General features: G+C 32.6%; 2 protein-coding genes and 1 non-coding gene across 3 annotated transcripts; 2 read left to right on the top strand and 1 right to left on the bottom strand.

The window, feature by feature from the left end:
* The first annotated feature begins 8851 nt into the window (after window positions 1-8851).
* On the top strand, window positions 8852-11448 carry LOC112733329 (beta-amyrin 28-monooxygenase). The gene is made up of 4 exons (XM_025782255.3): window positions 8852-9579; window positions 10153-10608; window positions 10710-10897; window positions 10974-11448. Exons 1-4 carry the CDS (start codon window positions 9087-9089, stop codon window positions 11268-11270), a joined length of 1434 nt encoding a protein of 477 aa, XP_025638040.1. The 5' UTR covers window positions 8852-9086; the 3' UTR covers window positions 11271-11448.
* A 157-nt stretch (window positions 11449-11605) lies between these two features.
* LOC112733327 (beta-amyrin 28-monooxygenase) lies at window positions 11606-13995 on the top strand. The gene is made up of 4 exons (XM_025782254.3): window positions 11606-12231; window positions 12626-13081; window positions 13178-13365; window positions 13534-13995. Exons 1-4 carry the CDS (start codon window positions 11730-11732, stop codon window positions 13843-13845), a joined length of 1458 nt encoding a protein of 485 aa, XP_025638039.1. The 5' UTR covers window positions 11606-11729; the 3' UTR covers window positions 13846-13995.
* A 7930-nt stretch (window positions 13996-21925) lies between these two features.
* Window positions 21926-22033, bottom strand: LOC112739059 (small nucleolar RNA R71). The gene has a single exon (XR_003169999.1). It is a non-coding gene; the product is annotated as a small nucleolar RNA R71 (small nucleolar RNA).
* Between the last annotated feature and the right edge of the window lie 242 nt (window positions 22034-22275).

Genomic DNA, 22275 nt, shown 5'->3' on the forward strand with positions numbered 1-22275 from the left:
TAAGACTTGTCGGAAAAGCTTTGCAGCGAACGGCATCTGAGGCGTCGGTAAGGTATATTCTGCTTCTAAAATTGCTGAGATGATGGTTGGGATCTGTAGTGCCCTCATACAAAACCATATCCGGGAGCTTGAAATCCTTTGGGATTTTGGTCTTCATGATTTTCCTGGTGAATGGATCTTGTTCTTTGCATGAATTTTCCTCAGGAGTGGTCCGAGGAGCTTTTGATTTGAGGTCGGTCTCTAACTGCTGTAGTTTTTCTTCTAGTTCTCGACGTCGCCGTACCTCTCTTTGTAGATCCTTTCCGATCTCTCGTTGTTGCTGGATTTCTTTCTCAAGTTGCTTTAAGCGATCTTGAAGTGCTTCCATGGCTCCCAGATTTGATGAGCTTTTGTTCCCGTTGGATTCCGGAGTATCCTTTAGCGTAGTGTCCGCGTTCTTGTGCGGCGTTCTGTTCTCCAGATTCGAGTCGTGGTCGTTGTCATGGCCATCCGCCATGGTTTTGGGATGACTTTAAGGTTCCCTGGCAACGGCGCCAATGTTCCGAGGGTTACCTGAAACTAGAGGTCAATCTCGGATGAGATCTTCGGTACTGGTCGGAGATGGTGTGTCCGGCTGGCTGGTGGCGGCCGGAGCTGTTGTGTCCGACTTGTTGGACTTGCTGCACTGCTGATCCTCGGCCACCGGAGGGTGGGGGTTCCTGCAAGAGACTCCGATGCTTAAGTTAGCACGGGTATTAAGCAGGTTTTATGTAGAATCAGAGTATGAGTTATACCTGGGTACTCCAATGTATTTATAGTAGTGTGGGTTGACCTTTCTGATAAGATAAGTTAGTTATCTTATCTTATCTTATCCTGTTTTGGACGAAGTCAGCTTATCTTCAAGGGAACCGCCTTTGTCTCTATAGGCTGGGATTGCCTTTGGATTTGGGTCGTGTTCCTCTATTTGGGCCCTTTATTGGGCTTTCCTGTCGATTTGGCCGAGCTCTTTTAGAAGAGGTCGGGTAGTTTGACCTGAAGAGGTCGGTCGCTGTGTCGCCGATCATCCCGGGTCGGATAGCTCGACCCAGGGTATGAACATTTACCAAGAACTGAATGCAAAGCGACGAAGGAAGTAAAGAAGCGGAACAAGAACCAACCTGAACAAAGGAGAAAACTTCGAAGAGATTGAAGACGGAGAGACGGAATCGCCTTTCGAGCAAAGAAAAACACCAAGAATCACCAGATGACGTCGCGAAAAGAAATGCGAAAATGCAAGTCTCAGGCAAAAACTGAAAGTGAGAAAGAAAAGGGGAAGTTACAGCAAAGAAACAGAGAAGAGAAACTGTTTTTGTGAAAAGTTCAAAATGAACGAAGAAACGGAGCATTTAAAAAAATTAATGAGGTTATTAAACCCTCACGCATTCCCAAAGCAAGGAGACGCGTGTTTTCAAAAGAATAAAAATTCAAAAGAAAACGTTCCGCATTCAAAGGAGAACTCTACAAAGAAGAAGTCGACAAAATGCTCGAGTTCGGCTTCACCAGAGAAGGATCGAAGTCCTAAAACTAAGACTCGACCTCAAAAGAAAGACCGAGCTCGAGAAGGGGCATTGTTCATACCCTGGGTCGAGCTGTCCGACCCAGGATGTTTAGCGACAAGGCGACTGACCTCTTCAGGTCAGACTATCCGACCTCTTCTCAAAGAGCTCGGCCAAATTGCCAGGAAAGCCCAATAAAGGGCCTAGATAGAGGAACACGACCCAAATCCAAAGGCAGCCCAAGCCTATGGAGATAAGGGCGGTTCCCTTGAAGATAAGATAAGATAAGATAACTATCTTATCCCCAGAAAGGTCATCCTCTACTATTATAAATACACTGGAGCACCCAAGTATAACTCATACTCTGATTCCACAAAAAATCTGCTTAATACGCTTGCTAACTTAAGCATCGGAGACCCTTTCAGGTACCACCACCCTCCGGTGACAAAAGATCAGCAGCATAGCCAGTTCAACAAGCCAGATACGTCAACTCCGACCAGCATAGAAGATCTCGTCCGAGATCGACCTACAATTTCAGGTAACCCTCGAAACAGATACTTAACAATCCTACATATTAAACTATTCCATCATTGATCAAATGACCAATATTTCCTTCAGGGTCCTCAAAGAAATCAGATACATCATAATGAGTGGTGGAGTTTTCAGCAACATCATTTGAAACGAAATTCGTCTCCTTTCCTTTGTCGTCTTTTTTCAAAGATGCTTGATAAAGATCGACTAGGTGCCTTGGGGTACGACAGGTACGCGACCAATGACCCTTTCCACCACAACAGAAACACTTATCCTCTGTTAATTTATTTTGCCCAATATCTCTTTCTTTATCCCACTTCTGGTGAGATCCTCTCTTTTGAATATAATTTTTTTTCTTCTATAATTTTTCTTGTTATTAAAACCTTGCCATTTACCTCTTCTGGGGTAATTTGCCGCATTTACTTCAGGAAATGGGGCGGCGCCAGCTGGGCGCGCTTCATGATTTTTCAAGAGCAATTCATTGTTGCGTTCAGCAACAAGAAGACAAGAAATTAACTCAAAATATTTTTTAAACCCTTTTTCTCGATACTGCTGCTGCAGGAGCATATTCGAGGCATGGAAGGTTGAGAAAATTTTCTCTAACATATCATGATCAGTTATCTTTTCCCCACATAATTTCATTCGTGAGGTGATTCGAAACATTGCAAAATTATATTCATTTATGGATTTAAAATCCTGTAGACGCAAGTGCGTCCATTCATATCGGGCTTGAGGAAGTATCACCGTTTTTTTTATGATTGTACCTTTCTTCAAGGTCTTTCTAAAGATCTGTAGGATCTTTTAATGTGAGATATTCATTTTTCAATCCTTCGTCAAGATGACGACGAAGAAAAATCATGGTTTTGGCTTTATCCTTCTGGGATGCATTATTTTCAGCCTTAATGGTATCTCCAAGATTCATTGAATCAAGATGAATTTCAGCATCTAGTATCCATGATAAATAATTGTTTCCAGATATCTCAAGAGCATTGAATTCAAGATGAGAGAGCTTCGACATAATGAAAATTTGTTACCTGAGTCTTCCTAAAAATTTGATCAGAGTCTCGTGATAACGTGTTGTAAAATAATTAAGAAAGATATAATATAAAATAAGAAAGTGTAAATAGAAATATAATTAGCTCAATAAAGATGATTCATATATGTGTTTATTTAATATTATATGAAGTAATATATATATATATATAGTAGAGAGAGATATTGCTCAGTAAAAAAGAGAGAATTATTATTACTTACTTATTGTACATCAATTCTTTTAGACTTCTCTATTTATAGAGAAAAAATATTGACTATTTCAAACGTTATTTAATTTCAATTTGACTTACGAACTTCATTTCTACATAGAGAAAATCAACCGCTTATATAATAAATAAGCATCCACATCCTTTATACTTATCACAAACAGTATTTAAGTGTGCTTGGCTAAGGACTTAAGGTGCATATTGACCCAACAAAAAATAGGATAAGGATGCAATGATGCATGTTGCTAAATGTTATTGAAATATTATTATGTATATTTTAAAATTTCAATATAATTTGTATTGATTACTTTTTTTTTTTTCCTTTTATGGATTATGATAATGTTTCCGGACGAAGACTACTGAGCAATACAAAATGATATTTTGAATTATGAGAGCCACCTCTGTCATTAGCAAAAATGTTCTGCGATGCTAGTGGAATGACGAAAGGATTGCAAAATCTTAAAAAGATTTTATAATTTTCATATTGGGTCATAAGTTTATAAGTGAAGCATAATAAAACTGAAAATATAACTTATTTACTGCTAGACAAACTTCATTATTTAATTTAAATTTGTCATATATATATATATATATATATATATATATATATATATATATATATATATATTATTTAATTTTAATATTAAATTAAATAATAATATATCAATAAAAATAATTATATTTTATATTAATTGTGTAAATAATCATAAAAAAATAAATGTGATTAAATCAAAGTTAAACATATATATATTCTCCAAATTAGACAAATTTTCACCCTCGTGTGTGGATTTAATATGCTATAATTATAAGAAATAGTGATCATCAAACTCTAGTCACCACTCACCACTTATCTTGATTGCATTCAGCATAATTGACTAGTCCCAACTTGTAAGATGGTTTGATCTTCATGGATATGTATGATTTGACCTTGTCATAAATAACCTTTCCCACAAAATATTGGATTAAAATGAATAAAGTTGATAGTTAAAATTTCATTTATAATAATCTAATTTTTTATTTTTATAAAAATTTAATTTTAATATATTAATCATATAAAAAAATTTATAAAATTATCCAATTAAATTTATGAATAAATTTTTACATCTAAATCATAATCCTAATCAAATCCAACAAAATATCTTGCTGTTATCTTTCTCTTTCGTTATCGTGATCACTAACAACACTAATATTTTGTTAACATCTTTATTAGTTCTAATTTTTTCTGGTGCTATTATTAAATAATTTTAGTTCATTTTTTTTGTTTATTTGAGATTCATTTGGATCCAGAAATGAATTTGATGTTTTTTTGTTGATGATTGAGTTTTTGTACTATTTGTTCAAATCTAAACTAATTTCGATTCATTTGTGAATTAACTGAGGTTTACTTGATGCTGCTGTTAAGTATTAATCAAATTTTTTATTTCTTAAGAAATTTCGGTTCATTTCTTAGTTTAATTTAGGTTCATTTGGTTTCGTTTCGCTTGAATTTGCTGAACTTGTTCATGTGTGGTTGTTTAGTTAGTTTTTATTCAAATTTGAATTAATTTTAGTTCATTTGTGAATTAACTAAGGTTCATTTGATGCTGCTGTTAAGTATTGACCAAATTTTTTATTCCTTAAGAAATCTCGGTTCATTTCTTAGTTTAATTTAGGTTCATTTGGTTTCGTTTCGCTTGAATTTGCTGAACTTGTTCATGTGTGGTTGTTTAGTTAGTTTTTATTCAAATCTGAACTAATTTCGATTTATTTGTAAATTAACTGAAGTTCACTTGATGCTGTTATTAAGTACTGACTAAATTTTTTATTTCTTAAAAATTTTTGGTTCATTTCTTAGTTTAATTAGGTTCATTTGATTTCATTTCGCTTGAATTTGATAAACTTATTCATGTGTGGTTGTTCAGTTAGTTTTTGTTTAAATCTGAATTAATTTTGGTTCATTTGTGAATTAACTGAGGTTCACTTAATGCTGCTGTTAAGTATTGACCAAATTTTTTATTCCTTAAGAAATTTCAGTTCATTTCTTAGTTTAATTTAGATTCGTTTGGTTTTGTTTCACTTAAATTTTTTCTCCTCATCTTTCGCTTCGTCTTCTTTTTTTTTTTTTATCTTTTTTTCTTTATCTTCTCCTTATTTCATTTTCTCAAAATTATTTTTTATTTAATCTATTGAGAGGAATAAAACCAAGAAGAAGAAATGCAAAAAAGAAAGAAGAAGAGGAATACTAAGAAGGGGGAGGAGAAATGTGAAGAAGTGAAGAAGTAGAAAAAGAATAATAGAGAATAATAATTCACAAAAATTAACTGAATTCATAAGGAAGATAGAGAATAATAGAGAATAGATTTTACAATAGATCATTCACTTTAATTTTTTATTATTTTGATTGACTATGTTCCTAGAACAGAACTAGTTACTAATGATATTAGAAATTTGATCTTGGTCTTCCCATATATATCATTAAAACTTCCAAACATGGCAGGATTCAAGACCACCATTAAAAGAAACGTTTGTTTGAAATAAGGCAAAAACAAGATTGATCCAACAGGTAAAAAAAAAGTTGAAAAGTCTTCACTATTTTTTCTTAAAGTAGTAAAAGTGAAATCACAAATGTGAAAAATGAAAACTTATTTAAACTGCCTTTACTTTGGCAATAAAAATGGGGTGGAACTATTTTTAAGTTAGATAACATCTAAATGGTATGGATTTTACAAAGAATATTAAACACAGTTTTTTTTCTTTTTTCTTTTCTTTAGACATAGTTCATTGGTTGGTGGTCATTATATTCTTAACCAAGTCAAGAATACGGCAGTAATAAAAAAAGAGAGAAGATTTTTTACCCTCTAATCCATCTCTGCTTACCCTATTGCTCCCACCAAGGTTGTTGCAAGGGCTGTCACCAACAATGAGATCGAAACCCCCAAATGTGTTCATCAGCTTCTCGATCCAATAATTTAATCCTAAATATTCTCTGAGTTCAATAATCTCGATATCACTCTATATTATTATTTTTATTTGCTCTTATATACATATAACAAACTTTTATACACAACAATAATAATCTGTAGAACAGCAAAATCAGATACCAACAAATCAGAGAATAGCAAAATAATTTACTAACTAAAAATTAAAATCTAACTAAACTGTAATGAATTAATTCAGAGAACATCAAAATCAGTTTTCTCAAATACCTGAAAATGGAGAAACAGAGGAAGAACGAAAAGGAGAAGAGAAAGGAGAAGGGTTTCTCGAGATTGAGCACCGCGTCCGTCGTGGAGAGCATTGCACCGTCGCCGTACGTGGAGGAGTGCACCACGATTGAGCACCGCTGTCGCTGTTAGGGCTTCTGGAGAAACGGTCCGTGAATTGTTGCAGTAGCTATGTTATGGCTTCTGAAGAACAGCACGCCGTCGTTCGTCGAGGATAGCACCGCACCGTCGCCGTACGTGGAGGAGTGCACCGGCGATTGAACGTTGCTGACCGGATGTCACCGTTAGGAAGGGGAGAAAGGGTACAATAGTGTTGTTGCAGGGGAGAAAGGCTTCACTTTGTGTGTGTGGGAAATGGAACTGAAGCATTCAATTTTCAAAGTTTTGTTTTGTTTAAGTTTTTTTTTTTATTGAAAAAATAATGGGTAGGAATATGATTAAAAGTTTTCTTTTAAAATTTTTAACCATAAATAATTTTAGGCAACATTTTATAAATGTTATTTGTTTAATTTTTTTGACAACTCCTATAAAGTGTTGTATTTTTGTTTATAAATGTTGTTTTAAAGTTTTTATTTTGTAACATTTTATAAATGTTGTTTTAGATATCAAAGACAACTCTTTTTATGGGTGGCTAAAAATTTTGTTATCTTTGCCTTATTCAAAGGTAACTCGTAAAAAATGTTGTCTTTGTCTATCTAAGGTAACTTTTGTTAAATGTTGCTTCGAATAAGGGTTATTTTAGGCCAAAAATATTGTAGTGAGAGGAGAGAAATGTGAAAACATTTACATAGTTAGATAGTGTATTCATGCTCCACTAATGAAACTAATTTTTGTTGAATTTGGACCAATTTAATTGGATTTGATTACAAAAAAAATTGAATGTGTAATAACTCTTTTAAATTTATATATTTAAATAATGTTTTATACAGTGAGTCTAAAAAAATTATTTTTATTAATTAAACAATATATATTAATTGTTTGTACAAAATTCGTTTATATTAATAATACATAATAATTAATTTTTTATTTAAAAAATATTATGAAAATAAAAAATTAATTATATAATAAATTATTATATATTATATATAACTATATATTATTTAATTTATTTTTAATATATATTTTATATTTTAATATATTTTATGTCCTTTGGTAATTTAGTAGCAATATACTCGTTGATTTTAAAATGACTCCATACATATCGGTAAGATTTAAATTCCGTTATCATTACTTATCAAAGAAATCAGAAAAACAAAATATCCCCCCGGGGGTATGCAGCACCAAACTTAAAAGAAATTCGGTTATCGTTGAGAAATGTTAGGGACAGTAATTTTTGGAATTTATAATCATTAAATAATTATTAATAAAACTTTTAATGATGTAAAATTAATGTAAGATTTCATCTAATCACTTACTTTTTTTTAATGATTACATGCTGACTAGAATTTGATAAAATTACTGTCCCATAAATTTTTCCGTTATCATTACTTATCAAAGAAACCAGAAAAACAAAATATCCCCCCAAGGCGTATTAAGCACCAGACTTAAAAGAATGAAGCTAAGGTAGGTACGTGGCCATTTAACAGCCAAATGATCTGTAACGAGTTTTTGATATCATTAATTTGTTCCTACATGATAAATTGGTAATGGCGGTTGCAAACCTATAATTTAGATGATATAATTTTTTTATATTTATTTAAAAATTTTAGATTTATATTTTATTTTTAATTTTAAAAATAAAATAAATTAATAATGACTGTTATAGTCTTGAATAGATTTTTTCATTTTTTTAATTATTAAATAAAAAATATTAAATAATAAAAAAATTATATTTTATTTAATAATTAAAAAAAATTGAGAGAATTTACTTAGAGTATGATCACAGTAAAAGCACCAATGGCATCCTGCAAAAATGCTATGTTAACCTGAAGTCCCACCAAACAAAAACAAGAGATACCGTAATAATTGACTTCAATTTTGTAAATGTATGCACGTATTCCCACTTGGTAATCCATTTCAAAGCCTTCTGTCCCCATTTGTCATGATTTTTTTGAGTTGCAGTGTTTCAAGTTTTTTAGGTATTATTTATCGACACTTATTTAATACACGTATTTATTATATATAAAAATTTTATTTAAATATATTTAAATATTATTATAAATTAATGTATTTAATTTTATTTTTAATATATATTTTTAAAATAAATTTAAAAATAATATATATTATAATTTATTAAAATAAAAAATGTTTTAAATATTTTATATAATTAAAATAAAATATTAAAATTTTATTATAATTTATTTAAAAATATTATATATATATATATTATAAAATTTTAAAATTTGTCCGATATTATATAAACCCTCGTGTCCAAGTGCTTTCTAACGTTGTTTACATTGCCAAAAATGGTGAAGCTATTATACCAAATTCATCTCTTATCTTGTCATCAATAATTACATTAAGGATTAACGTCATGATCAAAGATTAAAGCGCTTTATATACACCTATCCACATACTTTCATCTATCCTGAACCAAACTTTTCTTGATTCTTAGAACTTGGAACTATCAATTATAGGTTATGGAGTTGGACAAGCTTCTAGCCATGCCAGCACTATTAGCACTCCTCCTCCTCTATCTTCATTTCATGAGAAGGAAGATTCGGAATGGGATTCAGAATCTTCCTCCAGGAAGCTCAGGATGGCCAATTGTTGGAGAAACCTTCAAGTTTATCAGCGCGGCTCGTGAGGGAACCCCGGTGAGGTTCATACAAGAGAGAATGGAGAGGTATGATTCAAGGGTGTTCAAGACTTCGTTTCTTGGAGATCCTATGGCAGTGTTTTGCGGCACGGCGGGGAACAAGTTCTTGTTTAGCAATGAGAACAAGAATGTGCAAGTATGGTGGCCAAGCTCTATAAAGAAGCTGCTAAGGTCTTCTTTGGTTAATAAGGTCGGTGATGAAGCAAAGATGACTAGAAGGTTGCTCTTGACCTTTCTCAATCCTGAAATTCTCAGAAATTTCGTGCCTAAAATGGATACCATTGCTCAAATCCACATTAACACTCATTGGCAAGGTAAGAAATTAACTCACTCACTTGAGAATGATACTTAATTAGGACTTTGTTGGTCACGTTTATGTATATGATTGAAATAAATTTTAATTTTATTTATACACGTTAAATTGTAAAACTTAAAAACTTGTAATATTTTTTGTTACTACTAACTAAACTACAAAAAGTTATAGGAGCACCTGAAAAATCAACTATGAAATCGTTTATTATATATTTGGATATAAATATATATATTATTTAATTTATTTTCGAAACATATTTTATATTTTTATATATATTCTATACGAATATCTAATGTAGGATTTATTTTTAATGAACACATGGTATGATGATTAGCATGGTCATGAGCTCAAGACATAGAAATAAGAGGAGTGTTAGGCGAGTAGAATTTGTGATGTTTAATCATCAATTAGTTATTATCAATATTTTTTATGGTGTGAAATGACATTATCTAATAATGTAAGATTAATCATTTTTTTTTTTATGGTTAAGTGCTGGTTAGATTTCAACAAAAGTGCTCGCCTCCTAGAATTTCTCTAAAAAGTAAAATTAAAACTTATTATTCCCTTTTAATAGGAAAGGAACAGGTGGTTGTTCATTCCACAGTCCAGAAATACACTTATGCTTTGGCTTGTTCCTTGTTTCTGAGCATTGAAGATCCTCTCCACGATTCAAAGTTTTCGTCGAGATTTCACCGATTCTTAAAAGGCTTGGTTGGCTTCTCCATCAACTTGCCCGGAACAAGATTTCACCAAGCAATGAAAGCTGCCAACGAAATAAGGGAAGAAATAAAAAAGATCATAAAGCAAAGAAAAGTGGATTTGGAAGAGAAAAGAGCGTCACCAAGCCAAGACATTCTCTCACATTTGCTTGCAACACCTGACTCCAATGGAAGGTTTCTAACTGAAATCGAGATCATGGATAACATACTCCTCCTCCTTTTCGCCGGCCACGATACTTCTAGATCCACTCTGTCATCTCTCATGAGGTACCTGGCGCAGCTTCCTCATGTTTATAACAAGGTTTTGGCAGGTTCGCAATGAAATCCTTAAGTCCAGGTTCGGATACTTTTGCCTATGATAGTTTGGATCAGAATGAATGATGATGGAGTTTGTTGTAACTGTGACTTGCAGAACAAGTTGAAATTAGCAGAGCAAAAGGGGAAGGGGAATCCCTGCAATGGGAGGATGTTCAGAAAATGAAGTATTCTTGGAATGTTGCATCTGAAGTCTTGAGACTATCTCCACCGGTCACCGGTGCTTACAGAGAAGCCTTAAGGGATTTTAGCTATGCTGACTATACCATTGGAAAGGGCTGGAAGGTATGTCCGCTAATATGAATGGACTTAGTTATAAAGATTTTAAAGTATGTATTAATGGTATTTTTTGTGTTGTCAGTTGCATTGGACAACCTGCTCTTCACACGTGGATCCCAGGCTCTTCGCGAATCCCGAGGCTTTCGACGCGTCGAGGTTTGAAGGGGCAGGCCCTGCGCCGTATTCGTATGTTCCGTTTGGTGGAGGGCCTAGAATGTGTTTGGGGCTAGAGTTTGCAAGGCTAGAGATACTTGTGTTCATGCATCATATTGTGAAACAGTTCAAATGGGATTTGGTTAATCCTAATGAGAAGTTCAAGTATGATCCCATGCTTGAACCTGTAGATGGACTTCCGGTTCTGCTTCACCGTCACCATTGATTAATACATTATTAGAAGCTTTCTTTTGAAATTTGTTATAACATTATGATATTAGATTTGACTTTTCGTAGTGTTTAAAGGGTTATAATGTCATTTGATCCCTTTAAAAAATGATTGTTTTGGAGATTGAGACATTCGCGTGCCAAAAGTGGTTTACTATGTTATTAAATTGTTATCAGTTAGGTTGTTTATACTATCATAGTGGGTTTATGCCCGGTATAATTCCCAAAAAAAAGAATATTAAACTACCATAGTTGGATGGAATGACGCTCATGTTGTCATCACTTGCAATTAAGATTAATATTAAATGAAGTCAAAAAGTTTATGAGTGTGACACTAACCTCTCAAGTCTCAACCATAACATGATGAGTTAGATCATTCACACATACATCTGTTTATGGAATTTGGATGCTCAAATAACAAGATTCATAGAGTTTAGAACATAAAGCTACTACTAAAATGGAAGTGGCCAAGTTTCTAGCCTTGCCAACAATTTTGGCACTCTTTGTCCTTTGTCTTCATTTCATCTCAAAACTTGTGAAACTGAGAAAGGATCCAAGCCTGAATCTTCCTCCTGGAAACTTAGGATGGCCTATTGTTGGAGAAACCTTCGAGTTCATGCTCGCGGCTCGGGGGGGAACCCTGGTAAGGTTCATAAAAGATAGAATGGAGAAACATGATTGCAGGGTGTTCAAAACTTCATTTCTTGGAGATCCTATGGCAGTGTTCTGCGGCCCGGCTGGGAACAAGTTCCTGTTCAGCAATGAGAATAAGATTGTGCAAGTGTGGTGGCCAAGCTCCATAAGGAAGCTATTAAGAACATCTCTTATTAGTAAGGTTGGTGAAGAAGCAAAGATGACTAGAAGGTTGCTATTGAGCTTTCTTAGTGCTGAAGTGCTCAGAAATTACTTGCCAAAAATGGATATCATTGCTCAAAACCATATCAAAACTCATTGGCAAGGTAAGGAATGTATGTATTTGTGTTTGCTAAGTAAGGAGTTCCTTTCCATTTTATTCAAACAAGTACTAATTCACTTGCCGCAACCGAATATTTACAGTTGTATTAGTTCATACACAATAGATTAATCAATATTTTGCTTATTAAACTTGGGATAAATTTCACCGAATTTATCCTTAAATTTATAATTCAATGATCAAGAAAACTTTAGCCAAGAATCGAAAGTATGAATTGACCACTGCATAATAAGGTTGCTTTTTTACCTTTGTTTAGCACTATCAGTCTCAGATAGGCACAAAAGGTTCTTATGCAGAAGGTAGCAACTTTTCTTTTTCTTTTTCTTTTTCTCTCAATTTCTAAATAATTTTACCCTCTCTACTATTTTCAAATGTTGAAGGAAAAGAGCAGGTGATTGTCTATTCCACAGTGCAGCTATACACATATTCCTTGGCTTGTTGCTTGTTCCTAAGCATTGAAGATCCAATTCATGCATCAGAATTTTCATCAAAACTTGATGACTTCCTGAAAGGCTTGCTTGGCTTCCCAATCAACCTGCCTGGAACGAAATTTCGTCGATCCATGAAAGCCGCAGACGAAATAACCAAAGAAGTGAAGATGATGATATTGAAAAAGAAACTTGAATTGCAAGAAAAGAATGTGTCACCTACACAAGACCTTCTTTCGCATTTGCTTGTCACACCTGATTCCAATGGAAGATTCATGACTGAAACGGAGATTAGTGACAACATGCTACTGCTTCTTTTCGCTGGCCACGACACTTCTCGGTCGGCTTTATCATCTATCATGAAGTATCTTGGGGCCATGCCTCAAGTTTATGAACAAGTTTTGAAAGGTTTGCAACAACATCCTTCAACATGTTTTCAATTTTCCAACTTGTTCTTACATTCTAACCAAGCACACTGATATCAAAGTCTTGTCATCATGACAGAACAAGTCGAAATAAGCAGAGAGAAAGAGGCAGGGGAGTTGTTGCAATGGGAGGATATTCAGAAAATGAAGTATTCTTGGAATGTTGCATCTGAAGTCATGAGGCTGTTACCACCTGTTGCGGGTACTTACAGAGAAGCAATAAAGGATTTTAACTATGCTGGCTATACCATTCCCAAGGGCTGGAAGGTATGTTCCAAACCCTTCATTTTTCTGTTGTAAGATAGAAACTCAGGTGGTGTAATTAACTTCATGTGAACCGTTAGATGACAATTTAGTCAAACCTGTCAAATTATTTAAAGACTCTCAACAAGTGTTTTATGTAAGTTTTGAATTGTACATGGTTTTTATTGGCAGTTGCGCTGGCTCCCTGGCTCGACACACATGGATCCGGCGTATTTTCCGAATCCGGAAGCTTTTGATGCATCAAGATTTGAGGGAGAAGGTCCTGCAGCCTATTCATATGTTCCATTTGGAGGAGGGCCTAGAATGTGTCTGGGACTAGAGTTTGCAAGGATAGAGATACTTGTGTTCATGCATCACATTGTGAAATGGTTCAAATGGGATTTGGTGAATTCTGATGAGAAGTTTAAGTATGATTCCTTGCTTGAGCCAGTCAATGGACTTCCAATTCGGCTTCACCCTCATACTATTATTGATTCAAATTAGAGGCTACAGTCAATTTTATAAGCTTTCTTCTAAGTTTGTCATGTTTTCAAATTTCAAGAGAACTTTGATTAATTGGATAATGTAATCATTGTTCGTTGTTGGTATAATCCTCTTCAGTGAGAAAAAAATTGGATGGTATTCAGTGTTCAATTTAACCATTCATTATTCTCTCTCTTATTTATTTCTGATCCTGCTCATAAAATCAAAGGTGAGAGATCACACTATATTCTATCAATTGTTAAAAAAATTAGAGAGAATCATTTTCCTAATTGTAATTGCTTATGTATGCTTATGGAGACGGTTGAGATTCAATACTTTTAAGGTACTGAACTATATTAGGATGAAGAAGAAAACTCTTCGATTCAGAAGGGTAAGATGCTTATAATATTAAAATAAAATAATTATAAAGAATCAATTTTTAATATTTTATTATTAATTAATACTTTTTATTATAAAATTATTTTGTTAATTTCAAATTTCGAAAAATTTAGGATTTAATATTTAAAATTTAAAATAAAAATATAATTTTTAAAAATTAATTAATATTATAATAAAGTTTAACATTCAAGTTATTTAACCAACTAAATTCAACCAAGTTGCTATAACTTAATTCACTTTCACGCTCCACTGCTTTTAACAATTTTTTTACTTAACATGCGAATATATATAATTGCATTCTCTTTATTCTCTGTGTTTTTTTCATCGTCGTCTTCTTTTTCTCTTCCTTTTTTCTAATCTTTTTCTTTCATTATCGTCGTCGTCATTACCACCACTTCCATCTCCTTCTCATCTTTCTTTTTCTCATTTGAATTTCTTCTATCTCCTCCTTTCTTTTCCTCCTCCTCCTGCTTCTCCTCCATCATCATTATTATCATCATCATCGTCTTCTTTTTATATGTATAACAGAAAAAAAAAGAAAGAAATAAAGAAAAAAAAGAAGAAAAAATGCAACATTAAAGAAGATATTTTTGTACTTTTGTAGCAAAATTTCGGTGTAAAAACCAAGAAATTTTTGTATTATTGTTAAGAAATTTCGGTGTATTTGTATTCTAATAAGTTCTACACAATTCAAAATTTTTTCTCTTCCCACTCCTCATCTTGTGTTGCTTCTTCTTATTCTTTTTCATCATCATCATCATCTTTTTTTTCTTATTCATCTTTTACTTCTTGTTTTATCTTATCAAGTTTCTTCTTGTTTTACTCTATTAATAAGAATAAAAACAAACAAAAAAAATCAAACAAAAATAAAACACATAATGTTGCAAAATTACTAGGAAGAGGATGAACCTACGTTCATTCAACTAAAAGAAAGAAAGAAAGGAAGAAAAAAGAAGAAAAAATACAGCATTAAAGAAAATATTTTTGTGCATTTGTAGCAAGATTTCGGTGTAAAAACTAAGAAATTTATGTGTTATTGTTAAGAAATTTCAGTGTATTTTTATTCTGTTAAGTTCTGCATAATTCAAAACCCTTTCTCTTCTTCCTCCTCATCTTTTGATGCTTCTACTTCTTCTTTTTCATCATCTTCATCATTTTTTTTATTATTCATCTTTTCTTTCTTGTTTTACCTTCTCAAATTTCTTTTTGTTTTATTTTATTAACCAAAATAAAAACAAAAAAAAAAAATTAAACAAAGAAAAAGAAGATACACATAATGCTATAAAATTATTAGGAATGAGATGAACCTATATTTTTTGTGCATTTGTAGCAAAATTTTGGTATAAAAACTAAGAAATTTATATATTATTGTTAAGAAATTTTGGTGTATTTTTATTCTAATAAATTTTGCATAATTCAAAACTCCTTCTCTTATGTTTCTTCTTTTTCATCTTCTTCTTCTTATTTTATTTTCTTGTAATTCTTCTTGTTTCACTCTCTTAAAAGGAATAAAATTTAAAAAAAAAAAGAAAAAAATTAATGCTATAAAATTATTAGAAAGAAAAAGAGGAAAAGAAAAAATGCAGCAACAACAGCAGCAATAAAAGAATCACGATGGAGAGAAAACACGCGAAGAAAAAGTAGAAACATGAAAAAGAAGAAAGAATGCGACAAAGATATTTGCATTAGTGAAGCAGTGTGTAAACGCTGCTACGTGTAATGAAAGTGATTTTTATTAAATTTGGATCACCTTAATTAAATTTTATTATCAAAAAGACTTAAATATGTAATAGGACTATTAATATTAACTGATAAAAATTCTTTAATTAAACTCTTAAAATAAATACATTAAATTAATCTCTCAATTATTAATTCCTAAGCTTACTATTATATTTTATACTGTTGTTCAACCCTATATGAACAGATAAAAAATTATTAAAATTTATTTGGCGGTCTTGGGTATTGGAAATTTATTATTAACCCTCCAACAATAATTCAACATTAAAAATATTATTGTAAAATAAATAAAGAAGAGAAAATAAAAATAAAAAAATATAAATAAATAAATATAGTATTAATATTTACCATAATTAATATCTCAATATAATAGAAATAATATATATATGTATGTAGTAATGTATAAAAGAGAGAGAAGAATGTTTGTATATTATCGTAATATATAAAAAAAGAGAAGAGTACTTTGTTATTGTTATGTAAATTGCATCAAATTGTACTTCTATTTATACATATATAAAGTCCTTATTTTTCACTTTCATTAAATGTGATTTCTCTTGGTAATATGACATTTTACCATGGAAAAGTTGAGCCACCCATGTTAAATGGGCATCCATCTCATACTTATCACAATACTCCTCCTTGGATGACCATTTAGGATTATGCCTCGTTAAAATTTTACTAAAAAAAAATTTAATGGGAAAAAACTTTAGTGAAGGAAAAAGAGTACAATATCTTTTGTGATGGAGACTGCTTCATTAAAAACCTTGTCAAGAAAAACACAATAGGGAGAAAAATCTGACCAAGGAAAAAAGAGTATAGTCTCCTCCTTTTGCCGACATTATTTTATATCTCAAAATCGGTGCATCCCAATCTGATGTACCAATCTTTCGAAGGAGGATTTTGGAAGTGACTTTGTAAATAAATATGCCAGATTATCGCTTGAGCAGATCTGTTGGATATCAATTGTTCCTTGATTTGGAAGGTAATGAGTGAAGAAGAATTTGGGAGAAATATGCTTTGTTCTATCACCTTTGATATATCCACCCTTAAGTTGAGCAATGCATGCTGTATTATCTTTAACAGTTGGAGCTATTTTATGATCAATCAGTCCACATGATGACCGAATATATTGGATCAAACTCTTGAGCCAAAAATACTCGCGACTTGCTTCATGTATCGCTAGTATTTCAGCATGATTAGAGGATGTTGCTGCTATCGTCTGTTTCATGGACCTCCATGATATAGCTGTATCACCATATGTGAATAGATATCCTGTTTGAGATCTCCCTTTATATGGATCAGACAAGAATCCTGCATCTGCATCTACATAGCCAACTAGTTGTGACTTGGATTCATATGGATAAAATAAACCCATATGAAATGTTCCAATAAGATGTCGAAAAATTTGTTTGACTCCATTCTAATATCTTCTGATTGGAGAAAGACTGTACGTCGCTAGTAAATTCACCACAAATCATATGTCAGGTCGTGTATTATTATCAAGATACATTAGTGCTCCAATGGCACTAAGATATGGTATTTCAGGACCAAGAATACCTTCATTTTCTTCTTTAGGACATAATTGATCCTTTTCCACATCCAAAGACCTTACGATCATTGAGATCATTGAGGTACTTAATGGATGTGACTTATCCATATAAAATCTCTTCAAGATCTTTTCTGTGTATGTTGTTTGATGAATAAAGATCTTTTTTTTTTGTATGTTCGATCTGTAGGCCGAGACAAAATTTAGTCTTTTAAAGATCTTTTATCTCAAACTATTCTTTTAGAACTTTTATAATTATTGGAATATCTTCAGGGGTTCCAATGATATTTAAATCATCAACGTACACAACAATTATAATGAATCTAGATGCAAATTTCTTTATGAAAACACATGGACAAATATCATCATTCTTGAATCCGTTTTTAGCCAGACACTCAGTAAGACGATTATACCACATTCATCCAGATTGTTTTAAACCATATAAAGAACTTTGCAATTTGACTGAGTATAATCCCTTCAGGAACTTTCATATAGATATCACAATCTAATGATCCGTATAAGTGATGAGCGGATAATTTATACGCTTTTTGGCATTGTTTTTAGTATGATTTCAGTATAATTTAGTTAGTTTTCATTATATTTTTATTAGTTTTTAATTAAAAATCACATTTCTGGACTTTACTATGAGTTTTTATGTTTTTCTATGATTTCAGATAATTTCTGGCTGATATTGAAGGACTTGAGCAAAAATCTGATTCAGGCTGAAAAAGGACTGCTGATGCTGTTGGATTCTGACCTCTCTGCACTCGGAATGGATTTTCTGGAGCTACAGAACTCCAAATGGTGTACTCTCAATTGCGTTGGAAAGTAGACATCCAGAGCTTTCCAGCAATATATAATAGTCCATACTTTGAATAAGGATTGACGATGTAAACTGGCGTTCAACGCCAGTTCCATGGTGCATTCTGGAGTCAAACGCCAGAAACAGGTTGCAAAGTGGAGTTCAACGCCAGAAACAGGCTACAAACTGGCGTTCAACTCCAAGAGAAGCCTCTACACGTGTAAAGCTCAATGCTCAGTCCAAGCACACACCAAGTGGGCCCCAGAAGTAGATTTCTACATCATTTACTTATTTCTGTAAACCCTAGTAACTAGTTTAGTATAAATAGGACTTTTTACTATTGTATTTACATCTTTAGTTTCATCTTTAGATCATGTTTGGGGGCTGGCCATTCGGCCATGTCTGAACCTTCATCACTTATGTATTTTCAACGGTAGAGTTTCTACACACCATAGATTAAGGTGTGGAGCTCTGCTGTTCCTCAAAGATTAATGCAAAGTACTACTGTTTTTCTATTCAATTCAACTTATTCCGCTTCTAAGATATTCATTCGCACTTCAATATGATGGATGTGATGATCGTGACAGTCATCATCATTCCCAACTTATGAACGCGTACCTGACAACCACTTCCGTTCTACCTTAGATTGAATGGGTATCTCTTGGATATCTAATATAGGGGACCGAGTCCGAGTTATTAGTGTCTTCGTGGTATAAGTTAGAACCCATGGATGGCCATTCCTGAGATCCGGAAAGTCTAAACCTTGTCTGTGGTATTCCGAGTAAGATCTGGGAAGGGATGGCTGTGACGAGCTTAAAACTCGCGAGTGCTGGGCGTAGTGACAGACGCAAAAGGATCAATGGATCCTATTCCAGTATGATCGAGAACCGACAGATGAATAACCGTGCCGTGACAGAGCATCTTGGACCATTTTCACTGAGAGGACGTGAAGTAGCCATTGACAACGGTGATGCCGAACATACAGCTTGCCATGGAAAGGAGTAGGATTGATTGGATGAAGACAGCAAGAAAGCAGAGATCAGAGGAACGAAAGCATCTCTATACGCTTATCTGAAATTCTCACCAATGAATTACATAAGTACCACTATCGTATTTTATATTTTGTTTATTTTCATCCACTATAATTTCTTAATACAATTTAATCCGCCTGACTGAGATTTATAAGGTGACCATAGCTTGCTTCAAGCCGACAATCTCCGTGGGATCGACCCTTACTCACGTAAGGTTTATTACTTGGACGACACAGTGCACTTGCTGGTTAGTTGTACGAAGTTGTGAAACAGATATAAGATCATGAACGTGCGTATTGAGTTATTAGCGCTGTTACCAAGGAATGAAATCATCACGATTTCGCACACCAAGTTTTTGGCGCCGTTGCCGGGGAATGGAATGATCACGATTTCGCACACCAAGTTTTTGGCGCCGTTGCCGGGGATTGTTCGAGTTTGGACAACTGACGGTTCATCTTGTTGCTCAGATTAGGTAACTTTATTTTAATTTTAACCTTTTGATTTTATTATTCTTATTTTCGAAAAAAATAAAAAAATTCTTCTTTTTCGTTTTTCCCAAATAATTTTCGAAAAATACAAAAAAATTTTACAAATCCATAAAATCAAAAATATTTTTGTGTTTCTTGTTTGAGTCTAGAGTCAATTTTTAAGTTTGGTGTCTTGCATGTGTTTCTTTTCTTTTCAAGAATTTTCGAAAATTCATCATATGTTCTTCATGATCTTCAAGTTGTTCCTGGCCAGTCTTCTTGTTTGATCTTCATATTTTCTTATTTTGTGTCTTTCCTAGTTTTTCATATGCATTTTTAATTTGTTAGTGTCTAATTATTGAAAATTTCTAAGTTTGGTGTCTTGCATGTTTTTCTTTTCTTAAAAATTTTCAAAAATAAGTCTTGATGTTCATCTTGATCTTCAAAGTGTTCTTGGTGTTCATCTTGACATTCATAGTGTTCTTGCATGCATCACATGTTTTGATCCAAAATTTTCATGCATTGTGTCAATTTTATGTTTTTCTCTCTCATCATAAAAAATTCAAAAAATAAAAAATATATCTTTCCCTTTTTCTTCTCATCAAATTTGAAAATTTGAGTTGACTTTTTCAAAAATTTTTAAAATTTAGTTGTTTCTTATGAGTCAAATCAAATTTTCAATTTGAAAATCCTATCTTTTTCAAAATCTTTTTCAAAAATCAAATCTTTTTCATTTTTTCTTATTTTCAAAAATTATAAAAATATTTTTCAAAAATCTTTTTCTTAATTCTATCTCATAATTTTCAAAAATATTACTAACAATTAATGTGATTGATTAAAAAATGTAAAGTTTGTTACTTGCCTAATAAGAAAAGTTCAATCTTTAAATTTTAAAATCAAATCTTTTTGTTTCTTGTTAGTCAAGTAATCAACTTTAATTTTCAAAATCAAATCTTTTTAAATTTCTTTTTCAAACCTTTTTCAAAATAATTTTCAATCATATCTTTTTCAAAATCAAATTTAAAATCTTTTTTTAACTTCTTTTCTAACTTCCTATCTTTTCAAAATTTGACTTTCAAATTTTTTTCAATCAATCTTATCTTTTTGTTTCAATCATATCTTTTTCAATTTTAATCATATCTTTTTCAAAAACAAATTTCAAATCTTTTCTAATCAATCATATCTTTTTGTTTTAATCATATCTTTTTCAAAACTACCTAACTAACTTTACCTCTCTAATTTTCGAAAATCCTCCCCTCTTTTTCAAAATTCCTTTTAATTAACTAATTGTTTTAAATTTTAATTTAATTTAATTTCAAACTTTAATTTTCGAAATTTAACTTTAAACTTTAATTTTTATTTTAATTAATTTTCGAAATTCTCTCACCTCTCATCTCCTTCTATTTATTTATTCATCTACTAACACTTCTCTTTCACCAAAAAATTCGAACACCATCTCCCTCTTTGTGTTCGAGTTTTTCCTCTTCTCTTCCTTACATTACATTCTTTTCTTCTTCTACTCACATAAAGGAACCTCTCTATTGTGGCAAAGAGGATCCCTATTATTTTCTGTTTTCTTCTTTTTCATATGAGCAGGAACAAGGATAAGAACATTCTTGTTGAAGCTAATCCTGAATCTAAAAGAACTCTGAAGAGGAAGCTAAGGGAAGCTAAAGCACAACTCTCTGGAGAAAATCTGACAAAAATTTTTGAAAAAGAAGAAGATATGGCAAAAAATAATAACAATGAAAGGAGGATGCTTGGTGACTTCATTGCACCTAATTCTAATTTACATGGAAGAAGCATCTCAATTCTTGCCATTGAAGCAAACAACTTTGAGCTGAAACCTCAATTAGTTTCTCTGATGCAGCAGAACTGCAAGTTTCATGGACTTCCATCTGAAGATCCTTTTCAGTTCTTAACTGAATTCTTGTAGATCTGTGATACTGTTAAGACCAATGGGGTTGATCCTGAGGTCTACAGGCTTATGCTTTTCCCGTTTGCTGTAAGAGACAGAGCTAGAGTGTGGTTGGACTCTTAACCCAAAGATAGCCTGAACTCTTGGGATAAGCTGGTCACGACTTTCTTAGCCAAGTTCTTTCCTCTTCAAAAGCTTAGTAAGCTTAGAGTGGATGTTCAAACCTTCAGACAGAAAGAAGGTGAATCCCTCTATGAAGCTTGGGAGAGATATAAGCAACTGACCAAAAAGTGTCCTTCTGACATGCTTTCAGAATGGACCATCCTGGATATATTCTATGATAGTCTGTCTGAATTAGCTAAGATGTTATTGGATACTTCTGCAGGTGGATCCATTCACCTAAAGAAAACGCCTGCAGAAGCTCAAGAACTCATTGACATGGTTGCTAATAACCAGTTCATGTACACTTCTGAGAGGAATCCTGTGAGTAATGGGACGCCTCAGAAGAAGGGAGTTCTTGAAATTGATACTCTGAATGCCATATTGGCTCA

Source organism: Arachis hypogaea, chromosome 13 (genome assembly GCF_003086295.3).
Source record: "Arachis hypogaea cultivar Tifrunner chromosome 13, arahy.Tifrunner.gnm2.J5K5, whole genome shotgun sequence".
Classification (NCBI taxonomy): Eukaryota; Viridiplantae; Streptophyta; class Magnoliopsida; order Fabales; family Fabaceae; genus Arachis; species Arachis hypogaea.

Coding starts and splice junctions, on each gene's coding strand:
- LOC112733329 (XM_025782255.3), top strand. CDS start 9,087: ATGGAGTTGGACAAGCTTCTAGCCATGCCAGCACTATTAGCACTCCTC. Junction 9,580..10,152: donor CATTAACACTCATTGGCAAG/GTAAGAAATTAA, acceptor CCCTTTTAATAG/GAAAGGAACAGGTGGTTGTT. Junction 10,898..10,973: donor CCATTGGAAAGGGCTGGAAG/GTATGTCCGCTA, acceptor TTGTGTTGTCAG/TTGCATTGGACAACCTGCTC.
- LOC112733327 (XM_025782254.3), top strand. CDS start 11,730: ATGGAAGTGGCCAAGTTTCTAGCCTTGCCAACAATTTTGGCACTCTTT. Junction 12,232..12,625: donor TATCAAAACTCATTGGCAAG/GTAAGGAATGTA, acceptor CAAATGTTGAAG/GAAAAGAGCAGGTGATTGTC. Junction 13,082..13,177: donor TTATGAACAAGTTTTGAAAG/GTTTGCAACAAC, acceptor TCATCATGACAG/AACAAGTCGAAATAAGCAGA.